This window comes from Coregonus clupeaformis, chromosome 31 (assembly GCF_020615455.1).
Source record: "Coregonus clupeaformis isolate EN_2021a chromosome 31, ASM2061545v1, whole genome shotgun sequence".
NCBI classification, from domain to species: Eukaryota; Metazoa; Chordata; class Actinopteri; order Salmoniformes; family Salmonidae; genus Coregonus; species Coregonus clupeaformis.
Genome location: NC_059222.1, coordinates 23,561,219 through 23,574,410, shown reverse-complemented (window position 1 = coordinate 23,574,410; position 13,192 = coordinate 23,561,219). Strand labels below are relative to the sequence as shown.

Sequence of the window (13,192 nt, the reverse complement as noted above, 5' to 3'; positions counted from 1 at the left end):
CGCCATCCCATCTGGTTTGGGCTTAGTGGGACTCTCATTTGTTTTTCAACAGGACAATGACCCAACACACCTCCAGGATGTGTAAGGGCTATTTTACCAAGAAGGAGAGTGATGGAGTACTGCATCAGATGACCTGGCCTCCACAATCCCCCGACCTCAACCCAATTGAGATGGTTTGGGATGAGTCGGACGGCAGAGTGAGGAAAAGCAGCCAACAAGTGCTCAGCATATGTGGGAACTCCTTCAAGACTGTTGGAAAATCATTCCAGGTGAAGCTGGTTGAGAGAATGCCAAGAGTGTGCAAAGCTGTCATCAAGGCAAAGGGTGGCTATTTGAAGAATCTCAAATATAAAATATATTTTGATTTGTTTAACACTTCTTTGGTTACTAAATGATTCCATATGTGTTATTTCATAGTTTTGATGTCTTCACTATTATTCTACAATGTAGAAAATAGCAAAAATAAAGAAAAACCCTTGAATGAGTAGGTGTGTCCAAACTTTTGACTGGTACTGTATATCTCACCATCGTTTAGACTTAATAGTAGAGAATCTTGCTGAATCCACATAGGGCCCTGGTCAAAAGTAGTGCACTATGTAGGGTATATGGTGCCATTTCAGATGCAGCCATGTAATATATTCAATGTATTCTTTACCATTAATATTATACAATAGACCTGCTTGGAGGTCAATAGAAAACTACAGTACACTGTGTTCTTACAGCTTGCATATGTGGATTAATCCTTTATGAGGTTTCCCATAGATAGACACAATGGGCACACACACAGAGATAAACAGACACAAGCACAGATAAATCTCAAGCAGACAAGAAATCAATCAGTCTTGAGAGAGAGAGAGAGAGAGAGAGAAGGAAGGCTCTGTTCCGTTCTTCAACTGGAGGCATTTGATGCAGTGCTCCCCAAAGAGCTCTCATCTCCTTCTCGCTCCCAGAAAACTCTGTCTGAATGCTGTGTATCGGAGAGAGAGAAAGACCACACAGCACTAATGGGCCTGCGAGTCTGTTCTTTCTCTAAGCGCAAGGAAAAGAACAGAGTATCCCCCAGGATATGGTATAAAAAAATCTCAGAGCATCTGTCAGTTCCTAGGCCTCATCTGCATTTGATTGGATGACGCAACAATCACGACTATGTTGTAATGTTAATAATTACAATGTTAATGTCAAGGTTGATTTGTTAATTCCAAAATGAAAACTAAACTAAATGTGCTGTGGCGTACAGCAGGTCAGCCACCAGGGGGAGACTCGTCGAGGCCTGGTAACAGATGGAGTATACATCACGAGGAGGTGGCTCCATCTGCTGGACGTGCCAGGTCTCGACGGGCTCCCCGGACAGGACTAATTGGGGCTGATTGGGAGCTGGTGAGTAATTAAGGGCGGATTGCTCACCAGCTGTACAAGGCCCATGAAGCTGCCAGAAGGACAGCACATGGGGGAGGACTGGGGGAAGTAAGGTAACTTCCGTGTAGTTGGAGATTGTATCCTGGAGAGGATCTCATGGGGGAGACCTAACCTTTTCTTTTGATTATTTTATTGATAAACACCCTGGAAACCGAGCTAATCATACTATGTCCGTGTCTGATCTGTGTAAAGGTCTTGACCCAACCCCCTGATCTGCAACAAGTGGTGGAGAATGCAGGCACATTGATAACGTGGTCAGATCAGGGTTGACGTTTACACAGCATCAGCATGGACGAGTTGATAGCTCAGTTCGTCCGGGCCCAACAAGCACAACAGGCGGTTCAGGAACGAACGCTGGAGGAACAACGACTACAAAACGTCCGCCTCGTGGAGGAAGTCAGGAAGCTGCAAGGAGGAGCGTCTCCTGAAACCCATTCTAACCAGTTTTTAATCAAGCTAACGGAAGACGATGACATTGAAACATACCTCTGTACGTTTGAACGGACAGCGCTACAGGAAGGATGGCCAAGGCCGAAGTGGGCAAGTCTGCTGGCCGCGTTCCTCTCTGGGAATGCCCATTAGGCGTATTGGGACCTGAACGACGAACAGGCGGCTAACTACGACGGACTCAAACAGGAGATACTCAGCCGCTACAGGTACAGCCTGGCCCATCGGGCTCAACGGTTCCACGACTGGAGGTTCGTACCTGACGCATCCCCCCGAGCCCAGATTAACGACCTTCTGCGCGTCACCAGGGCATGGCTCCTAACCGACGTATCCACCCTCTCCCTCCTCGACAAAATGGTCCTGGATCGCTTCGTACGGGCGCTACCCCACGACATGAAGAGGGCAGCGAGCCTATGTGCGCCCCAGACCTTGGAGGGCCTCCTGGACGCAGTGGAGACAGAACACTCAGGCCCTACTGAGGGGGAGCCGGGACGAGTCGGCGACCTATGCGAGGGGACGGAAGGACAACCACACTGCGGTGTACCCCGAACCGACAGTCGGCAGGGCCAAAGGACCGCAAACCCGTGGAGAGACGGCTGGGGAAGGGCCGACCCACCACCGACGACCTCAGGTAGATGGAGACCAACGGAGGTGTTTTGAGTGTGGCGCCCAGGGGCACATTGCCTGGATATGCCCTGCTCGAGAGGAGTTGATGCCATCAGCTAGCACCGGAGGCCAGGTGGGTCACGCCGTGAACTATGTCACCTCCTGTTGGGCGCACCATGAATCAACTGCACCCATGGTCCCGGTGAAGGTTGACGGACACGACACGGAAGCACTATTAGCCTCCGGAAGCATGGTTACGCTCGTAACCACGAGCCTGCTGAACCAGGAGACCGAACGGGGTAGGGAGATGTCCATTTCCTGTGGTCACGGTGACACAAAGCGGTATCCCGCCATATGGACCATCATCGTGACACCACAAGGGAGCTGCCAGATGATGGTGTGTGCAGTACCAAAATGAAAACTAAACTAAATGTGCTGTGGCGTACAGCAGGTCAGCCACCAGGGGGAGACTCCGGTACCTATCCTAGTGGGACAGGATTGTCCGCTGTTCACAGCCCTATGGGGCCACGAGTTGATAAAAAAGATACGAGCCGGCCGAAGAAGAGAGCGGGGACGACCCCTCGCCTGTGCGGCCAGGACGCCACCGGTTAACCAACCTGACTCTACGGGTCCGGAGTCGGAGGGGGAGCCGGAACCCGAACCCCCTGGGGAACCACTGGAGGAGGAGCCCAGCCTCCCCCTTCTCAATTTCGAGGGGCCAGTCGAGACCCCAGTTGGGGGCCAACTGAGGGAAACATTCAGGACGGCCCAGTGGGAGGATCCAAATTTGAAAGCTGCCACAGCCCAAGTGGTAGTGGTGGATGGACAGCTACTTCCGAGGGTGAGTGACTGGCGATACCCCCATTTCCAAATTAAGAATAACCTTTTGTATCAGGTGTCGCGCCAACAGGAGAAACTTTGAGAGGTATTGTTGCTGCCCCGATGGTACGTAGGAACCGTTCTTCAGCTGGCCCACACCCACCTGTTGGGGGCGCACCTGGGAATGGAGAAGACCCGGGAATGGGTCGCCGCCCGGTTCCACTGGACCGGGATGAGGAGGGCCGTGGAAGACTACTGTCACAGCTGCCCGGAGTGTCAACTCACTGCCCCGAAAGCACACTTCCGAAACCCTCTGGTCCCCCTGCCGATCATCGGGGTGCCCTTTGAACGCATCGCCATGGACATAGTGGGACCCCGGTAAAGACTGCACGAGGACACAGGTACATCTTGGTAATAGTAGACTATGCCACCCGGTATCCCGAGGCCATTCCCCTACGGGCGGCGGTATCCAAGGGAATCGCCCGGGAGCTGTTCCACCTCTTTAACCGGGTGGTCATCCCGAACGAGATCCTGACAGACCAAGGTACAGAGTTATGTCCCGCCTCATGAAAGAGTTGTGTGCCCTCATGCAGATCAAGCAGATCCGGACCTCAGTATTAACAAAACGCTCAAACAGATGCTGCGGAAGGTGATCGTGCAGGACGGGAAGAACTGGGACCAGCTGCTACCCCACCTAATGTTCTCAATCTGAGAAGTACCCCAATCCTCCACTGGGTTTTCCCCGTTTGAACTCCTCTACGGGAGGAGGCCACGTGGCCTACTGGACATCGCCAAGGAGGTGTGGGAAGCCCAACTGACCCCCTTACGCAGCATGGTAGAGCAGGTGGAGACGATGCGGGAGCGGATGACAGCCATGTGGCCAGTCGTGAGGGAACATATGGAGAAGGCCCAACGCGCGGTGGGAGAGGGTGATGGTGTTGATCACCAAGGCCGAAAGTAAGTTCTTGGCAACATGGCACGGACCATACGAGGTGGTCGAGAAACTGGGACCTGTCAACTACCGCGTACGGCAACTGGGGAGACTGAAACCTCAACAGATTTACCACGTGAACCTGTTGAAGAAGTGGCATGAGAGGACAGCCTTGGCCGTGTTATGGTCGGGACCCAGGACGCCAATGGTACCAGTGGTGGTCCCCAGCAGTGAGGACCACGACCCGGCCAAGAAGCAAGAGCTCCGGGAGCTTGTCGATCGGAACACGGCGGTGTTCTCCGAGTAGCCGGGCCGCACGACCCTCATTGAACACCACATCCGTACCCGGCCCGGGGAAATGGTAAGAAAGAGGCCCGACGGAAGGCCGTGAAACAAGAAGTGGAGGCTATGCTGAGGATGGGGGTCATTGAAGAGTCCCACAGTGCATGGTGCAGCCCCATCGTGTTGGTGCCCAAACCGGACGGTAGCCTCCGCTTCTGTAATGATTTCCGGGGTGTGAACGACATAAGCGTATTCGATGCCTACCCCATGCCGAGGGTGGATGAGCTAATCAACCGATTGGGAAAGGCCCGGTACATCAGCACTCTTGACCTGACCAAAGGATATTGGCAGGTACCATTGGCAGCCTCCTCCCGGGAGAAGACGGCGTTCTCGACACCAGACGGTCTGTACCAGTACCGGGTGCTCCCGTTTGGTCTCCACGGAGCCCCGCCCACATTCCAGCGACTGATGAAAAGAGTGCTTCGACCCCACAAGCAGTATGCAGTGGCCTATCTGGATGATATCATCATCCACAGCCAAGGTTGGAAGGAGCACCTGCTGGACGCGCTCAGACAAGCCGGGGGGTGGCGTACAGCATGTCAGCCACCAGGGGGAGACTCGTCAAGGCCTGGTAACAGATGGAGTATACATCACGAGGAGGTGGCTCCATCTGCTGGACGTGCCAGGTCTCTACGGTATCCCCGGACAGGACTAATTGGGGCTGATTGGGAGCTGGTGAGTAATTTAAGGGCAGATTGCTCACCAGCTGTACAAGGCCCATGAAGCTGCCAGAAGGGCAGCACATGGGGGAGGACTGGGGGAAGTAAGGTGGTTTTTTGAGCTCTCCTAGCTGTGCCTTTGAGGAACTTTGAGAACTATAGCAAGCACACTTGTAGTTGTTTTCTTTGGAACACAGCCCTGCATCCCTGCCTTTACACATTAACTGTTGTTGTTTATGCAATCCAAAAACGGTCCATTTTAAATCGCAATCTGGGTCAGGTGGGAATAATTTGAAGCTTGTTCCATTGCCAACATGACTAGCTAAATTATAAAATACGATCTTACAGTGTTAGACTTTCACTAGGCAATTCAGAGAAGCAGATCGTAATTTTGGTGGCATAGAATGGAGTTATGAGTGCATTCAAATGCGTGGTCTGCATTTCTTCATAATAAAACAAACATAGGCTCATTCTGTTCAGGATAACCCAGAGTATAACGCTGTGTCATCTTGTAACTATACAGTACCAGTTAAAAGTTTGGACACACCTACTCATTCAAGGGTTTTTCTTTATTTTTACTATTTTCTACATTGTAGAATAATAGTGAAGACATCAAAACTATGAAATAACACATATGGAATCATGTAGTTACAAAAAACGTGTTAAACAAATCAAAATATGTTTTATATTTGAGATTCTTCAAATAGCCACCCTTTGCCTTGATGACAGCCCAAACCAGATGGGATGGCGTATGCTGTGGTAGCCATGCTGGTTAAGTGTGCCTTGAAATCTAAATAAAAGAGTATCCAAAGCTGTCATCAAGGCAAAGGGTGGCTATTTGAAGAATCTCAAATTTTAAATATATTTTCATTTGTTTAACACTTTTTTGGTTACTACATGATTCAAATAAAATATTTCAAATATATATCAAATTTTATTGGCCACATGTGCCGAATACAACAGGGGTAGACATTACAGTGAAATGCTTACTTACAGCCCTTAACCAACAATGCATTTATTTGTTAATAAAAAAAGTAAAATAAAACAACAACAAAAAAGTGTTGAGAAAAAAGAGCATAAGTTAAATAAAATAACAGTAGGGAGGCTATATATACAGGGGGGTACCGGTGCAGAGTCTATGTGCGGGGGCACCGGCTAGTTGCGGTAGTTGAGGTACATGTGGGTAGAGTTAAAGTGACTATGCATAAATAATTAACAGAGTAGCAGCAGCGTAAAAAGATGGGGTGGGGGTGGGGGGGCAGTGCAAATAGTTTGGGTAGCCATGATTAGCTGTTCTGGAGTCTTATGGCTTGGGGGTAGAAGCTGTTGAGAAGTCTTTTGGACCTAGACTTGGCACTCCGATACCGCTTGACGTGCGGTAGCAGAGAGAACAGTCTATGATTAGGGTGGCTGGAGTCTTTGACAATTTTGAGGGCCTTCCTCTGACACCGCCTGGTATAGAGGTCCTGAATGGCAGGAAGCTTGGACCCAGTGATGTACTAGGCCGTACACACTACCCTCTGTAGTGCCTTGCGGTCGGAGGCCGAGCAGTTGCCATACCAGGCGGTGATGCAACCAGTCAGGATGCTCTCGATGGTGCAGCTGTAGAATTCCATATGTGTTATTTCATAGTTTTGATGTCTTCACTATTATTCTACAATGTAGAAAATAGTAAAAAATAAATAAAAACCCTTGAATGAGTAGGTGTGTCCAAACTTTTGACTGGTAGTGTACATCAAACAGTAATCATAAATGTTGACTGTATTTTACATGAGTTTTATTATATGGAAATGTACACATTTGGACTCACGGTTATTTGGCTTGTTTGTATGACGTCTAACGGTATTTACTATAATGCTCAACATCTCATCTTGCAAAATACATTGAGTAGTCATAATTTACATAATTTCCCTCAGTCAGACAACAAAAAAGTTGCAAAAGGCCCAACTAGCAGGAGGGAGAATGGCTGTAAGTCAAAACCCATTCAGATCTGTATAGCATGTTACTGTACAGCCACTGCGTTCCAATTTAGGCACTTATCAGTGTAAAGGGCTACGGGTGTTGAATTTGGAATTATGCACTTTTCTTTTTGGGAAAAGAAGGACGTTTAAAATCTGGGATTCTAAAAGACAGAACCCAGAGCTCAGCGGGGTGCTGCTCTCAAAAGCTTCAAACTCCCTCCCTCCATCTCTCCCCTGCTTCTTTGAAAGAAGAACAGTTATCCCTTATTAGTTGTCATTAAAAAGAACAGTGGATAATGCAAGTTATTGTCTTGGTATCTCTTCTCTCACAAGAAAGTGGCTTCTTTGTACATTTTGGTGAACCTTCTGGTGAACTTTGTGCCTCATAAGGTTGTACAGAGAAGTTACTTTGTATCTCAACCGGCAGAAAGTTAATACTGTCCTTGAATCAAAACACCCATGACAATACAGTTGTCTTTTGTTCTTGGCGAAATGTTTTTCTTACTTGTAAAAAATCATATATGGACAGTTGAGTCCAGTGCATCCAATTTTTTACAAGAACAGACTGATAAGTTTATTTAAAAAATGATTCATGAATTGCATTTCTATCTATGTAAAGCAAATAATATAGCCATATGAATACAACCAGAACCCAACAAGAAAGCTATAGTCTTATAATGACAAACCCAACACAGTGGAACAGATCCATAGACAAGTAGCTATACTGTAGGTATACAGTAGGTACATATATTCTCACCACAGGGCTCTCCATGATGCCCTTGAGGAAGATGAGGTCCAGGTCATTGGCCATGGTAGAGCTGGTGCTGTCACTCAGAGTGTCCAGAACCTGCTGCATGGCTGGAGACAGACACAGGAGAGAAGAGGACAGTTAGGACTACCGGTTACTCACCGTTCCACATTTCCAATGTACACACTGAAGAAAGCTCTAGCCGAAACGTCTGGGTATGATGCCCCTGTGCAGTGTTTTAAAAACGGACAACTAAAGGAAGTTCTTTGCAACTACTTTTTGAGTGGGGACCTACTATATATTTTTGTATATCTGTACTTGCTGGTTTTACGCACCTACTAATTATTTGGGAGAGTCCCATGGTTTTCTTTTGATTAGTCACTATTGGTCAGCTCATTAGAGAGAGAGAGAGAGAGAGAGAGAGAGAGAGAGCTAGTTCACCGAAAGCATGAGAAAAAGTAGACTAGAGGAGAGAAAGAGAGAGAGAGAGAGAGCTAGTTCACCGAAAGCATGAGAAAAAGTAGACTAGAGAGAGAGAGAGAGAGAGAGAGAGAGAGAGAGAGAGAGAGAGAGAGAGAGAGAGAGAGAGAGAGAGAGAGAGAGAGAGAGAGAGAGAGAGAGAGAGAGAGAGAGAGAGAGGAAATGCCTCACATCCTTTCCTAAGCAATTTCACCACGGTCAGTCACTTCTCTGTGAAGTCTCTTCCTGTCAGTGGAGACAGCATCTTACTTTCCCTCCTCCTTAGTCTCTCTCTCTCTCTCTCTTTTATCTCTCCAATGTAGAGTCACAGGAGGGAGAGAGGGGTAAGTGGGAACTCCCTTCAAAGCAACTCTACTTGTATTACTAAGAAGGTTGGCAGTGCAGTTGGTCCACTGGTTTTATATAACAAAAGGGACGCATTACAGCAAAGTTGACTGACTGACTGACTAGTGGCATGTATTCATGGATGCCAAGGGAAGCCAGGCTTCCCCAAAAAATTGACCCCCCAAAAAAAGCCAATCAGCGTTGAGCTAAACTGAGTGAGCTCAGCTGTGAATGGTCCTGGGGCACCAAAAATTAAGTGTCAAGGGAAGCCAGTTTGGATTGAGCTTCAGACCAATCACATTACAAGCCAAACGTCATTATTGACAGAAAAAAAACTTGAATTGTTGCATCTCGTTGTTGTGTTGTTGTCCTCCGGTGGCTAGCTAGCTAGCTAAAATTGGCCCTTTCCTAAATTAGCCATGGATGGAGATAAGGATTTGGACTTGTGGTTTTATTTTATTCTCCATACTGGCAAATGATTATAACAGCGATTCTGATCGAACGATAAATTCATACATTGTGCCCCTGGCCTGAGAGGATGGAAGTTCAACATGTAGCTAGATGTACAGTTGAAGTCGGAAGTTTACATACACTTTAGCCAAATACATTTAAACTCAGTTTTTCACAATTCCTGTCTTAGGTCAGTTAGGATCACCACTTTATTTTATGAATGTGAAATGTCAGAATAATACTAGAGAGAATTATTTCTTTCCGCTTTTATTTCTTTCATCACATTCCCAGTGGGTCAGAAGTTTACATACACTCAATGAGTATTTGGTAGCATTGCCTTTACATTTTTTAACTTGGGTCAAAAGTTTGGGTAGCCTTCCACATCCTTCCCACAATAAATTGGGTGAATTTTGGCCCATTCCTCCTGACAGAGCTGGTGTAACTGAGTCAGGTTTTTAGGCCTCCTTGCTCGCACACGCTTTTTCAGTTCTGCCCACAGATTTTCTATAGGATTGAGGTCAGGGCTTTGTGATGGCCACTCCAATACCTTGACTTTGTTGTCCTTAAGCCATTTTGCCACAACTTTGGAAGTATGCTTGGGGTCATTCTCCATTTGGAAGACCTATTTGCGACCAAGCTTTAACTTCCTGACTGATGTCTTGAGATGTTGCTTCAATATCCACATAATTTTCCTTCCTCATGATGCCATCTATTTTGAGAAGTGCACCAGTCCCTCCTGTAGCAAACCACCCCCACAGCATGATGCTGCCACCCCCGTGCTTCACGGTTGGGATGGTGTTCTTCGGCTTGCAATTCACCCCCTTTTTCTTCCAAACATAACAATGGTCATTATTGGCAAACAGTTCTATTTTTGTTTCATCAGACCAGAGGACATTTCTCCAAAAAGTATGATCTTTGTCTCCATGTGCAGTTGCAAACCGTAGTCTAGTTTTTTTATGGCGGTGTTGGAGCAGTGGCTTCTTCCTTGCTGAGCGGCCTTTCAAGTTATGTCGATATAGGACTCATTTTACTGTGGATATACACTGCTCAAAAAAATAAAGGGAACACTTAAACAACACAATGAAACTCCAAGTCAATCACACTTCTGTGAAATCAAACTGTCCACTTAGGAAGCAACACTGATTGACAATACATTTCACATGCTGTTGTGCAAATGCAATAGACAACAGGTGGAAATTATAGGCAATTAGCAAGACACCCCCAATAAAGAAGTGGTTCTGCAGGTGGTGACCACAGACCACTTCTCAGTTCCTATGCTTCCTGGCTGATGTTTTGGTCACTTTTGAATGCTGGCGGTGCTTTCACTCTAGTGGTAGCATGAGGCGGAGTCTACAACCCACATAAGTGGCTCAGGTAGTGCAGCTCATCCAGGATGGCACATCAATGCGAGCTGTGGCAAGAAGGTTTGCTGTGTGTGTCAGCGTAGTGTCCAGAGCATGGAGGCCCTACCAGGAGACAGGCCAGTACATCAGGAGACGTGGAGGAGGCCGTAGGAGGGCAACAACCCAGCAGCAGGACCGCTACCTCCGCCTTTGTGCAAGGAGGAGCAGGAGCAGCACTGCCAGAGCCCTGCAAAATGACCTCCAGCAGGCCACAAATGTGCATGTGTCTGCTCAAACGGTCAGAAACAGACTCCATGAGGGTGGTATGAAGGCCCGACGTCCACAGGTGGGGGTTGTGCTTACAGCCCAACACCGTGCAGGACGTTTGGCATTTGCCAGAGAACACCAAGATTGGCAAATTCGCCACTGGCGCCCTGTGCTCTTCACAGATGAAAGCAGGTTCACACTGAGCACATGTGACAGACGTGACAGAGTCTGGAGACGCCCGTGGAGAACATTCTGCTGCCTGCAACATCCTCCAGCATGACCGGTTTGGCGGTGGGTCAGTCATGGTGTGGGGTGGCATTTCTTTGGGGGGCCGCACAGCCCTCCATGTGCTCGCCAGAGGTAGCCTGACTGCCATTAGGTACCGAGATGAGATCCTCAGACCCCTTGTGAGACCATATGCTGGTGCGGTTGGCCCTGGGTTCCTCCTAATGCAAGACAATGCTAGACCTCATGTGGCTGGAGTGTGTCAGCAGTTCCTGCAAGAGGAAGGCATTGATGCTATGGACTGGCCCGCCCGTTCCCCTGACCTGAATCCAATTGAGCACATCTGGGACATCATGTCTCGCTCCATCCACCAACGCAACATTGCACCACAGACTGTCCAGGAGTTGGCAGATGCTTTAGTCCAGGTCTGGGAGGAGATCCCTCAGGAGACCATCCGCCACCTCATCAGGAGCATGCCCAGGCGTTGTAGGGGGGTCATACAGGCACGTGGAGGCCACACACACTACTGAGCCTCATTTTGACTTGTTTTAAGGACATTACATCAAAGTTGGATCAGCCTGTAGTGTGGTTTTCCACTTTAATTTTGAGGGTGACTCCAAATCCAGACCTCCATGGGTTGATACATTTGATTTCCATTGATAATTTTTGTGTGATTTTGTTGTCAGCACATTCAACTATGTAAAGAAAAAAGTATTTAATAAGATTATTTCATTCATTCAGATCTAGGATGTGTTGTTTAAGTGTTCCCTTAATTTTTTTGAGCAGTGTAGATACTTTTGTACCTGTTTCCTCCAGCATTTTCACAAGGTCCTTTGCTGTTGTTCTGGGATTGATTTGCACTTTTCGCACCAAAGTACGTTCATCTCTAGGAGACAGAACGCGTCTCCTTCCTGAGCAGTATGACGGCTGCGTGGTCCCATGGTGTTTATACTTGCGTACTATTGTTTGTGCAGATGAACGTGGTACCTTCAGGCATTTGGAAATTGCTCCCAAGGATGAACCAGACTTGTGGAGGTCTACAATGTTTTTTCTGAGGTCTTGGCTGATTTCTTTTGATTTGCCCATGATGTCAAGCAAAGAGGCACTGAGTTTGAAGGTAGGCCTTGAAATACATCCACAGGTACACCTCCAATTTACTCAAATTATGTCAATTAGCCTATCAGAAGCTTCTAAAGCCATGACATCATTTTCTGGAATTTCCCAAGCTGTTTAAAGGCACAGTCAACTTAGTGTATGTAAACCTCTGACCCACTGGAATTGTGATACAGTGAATTATAAGTGAAATTATCTGTCTGTAAACAATTTACTAAACAAATTACTTGTGTCATGCACAAAGTAGATGTCCTAACTGACTTGCCAAAACTATAGTTTGTTAACAAGACATTTGTGGAGTGGTTGAAATACAAGTTTTAATGACTCCAACCAAAGTGTATGTAAACTTCCGACTTCAACTGTATTATGCTAATGTTAACTAGCTGGCCTGGCGTATCATTGCCCATGAAAGGAAGTTAGGCTAGCGAGCAAGTATTTTAGCCAGGTAGTGTAGGACAACAAAAACTAAAAGCGTGTACTGTATGACATAGTGATAGACAGTTTCATCAATATGAAAGAGAGGAGGATGGCATTGGTGTTTCTCTACAAGTAGGGTGAGTCAACATGTTTTTTCTGCTTGCACACACACACAGAAATCAGTACCATGGACAACCACATCATATTTAGCTTACGTTGATTGGACTAAATCATTTTTGGTATCTTTTAGTTGTCACTGTATTAGACTAAGCATAGGTGATTAGATGATGTTGAAATGTTAAAGTTGAAATGGTGCTGGAATAGTGGAGGCAGCTCCTGTTTTCTTTGCGACTTGGCGTAACTCTCCGTGGTTCTAAATCAATAGTTGTTTAGTAGTCCGAAAATGTCAGAAACATTACCTTGCTTGACCTGCTGTAGGTCATGTAACTGTTTGTTACATGCAATATGTTTTGTGGACTTCACCGGATAGATGTTGCTCTCCGGTTTTGTAATGAAACAAATGTGTGGTAGATTTTTTTCTGCCACTGTGTCTTCTTATTGTCTCGGCCTTAGGCCTATATATAGCCTAACGGCGTCAAGGCATATTAACTAATTATAGAGCAAACAACGCAATTATCACAACA

The 13,192-nt window shown here is 46.9% G+C and overlaps 1 protein-coding gene across 1 annotated transcript in view; it reads right to left on the bottom strand.

The window, feature by feature from the left end:
* Nucleotides 1–13,192, bottom strand: part of LOC121547239 (MAGUK p55 subfamily member 2-like) — a 55,321-nt gene that overhangs the window by 27,867 nt on the left and 14,262 nt on the right. Inside the window, exon 2 of the mRNA XM_041858406.2 lies at nt 7,939–8,039. Within this exon, the coding sequence (XP_041714340.1) occupies nt 7,939–8,039 (101 nt within the window). The remainder of the gene's footprint in view (nt 1–7,938; nt 8,040–13,192) is intronic.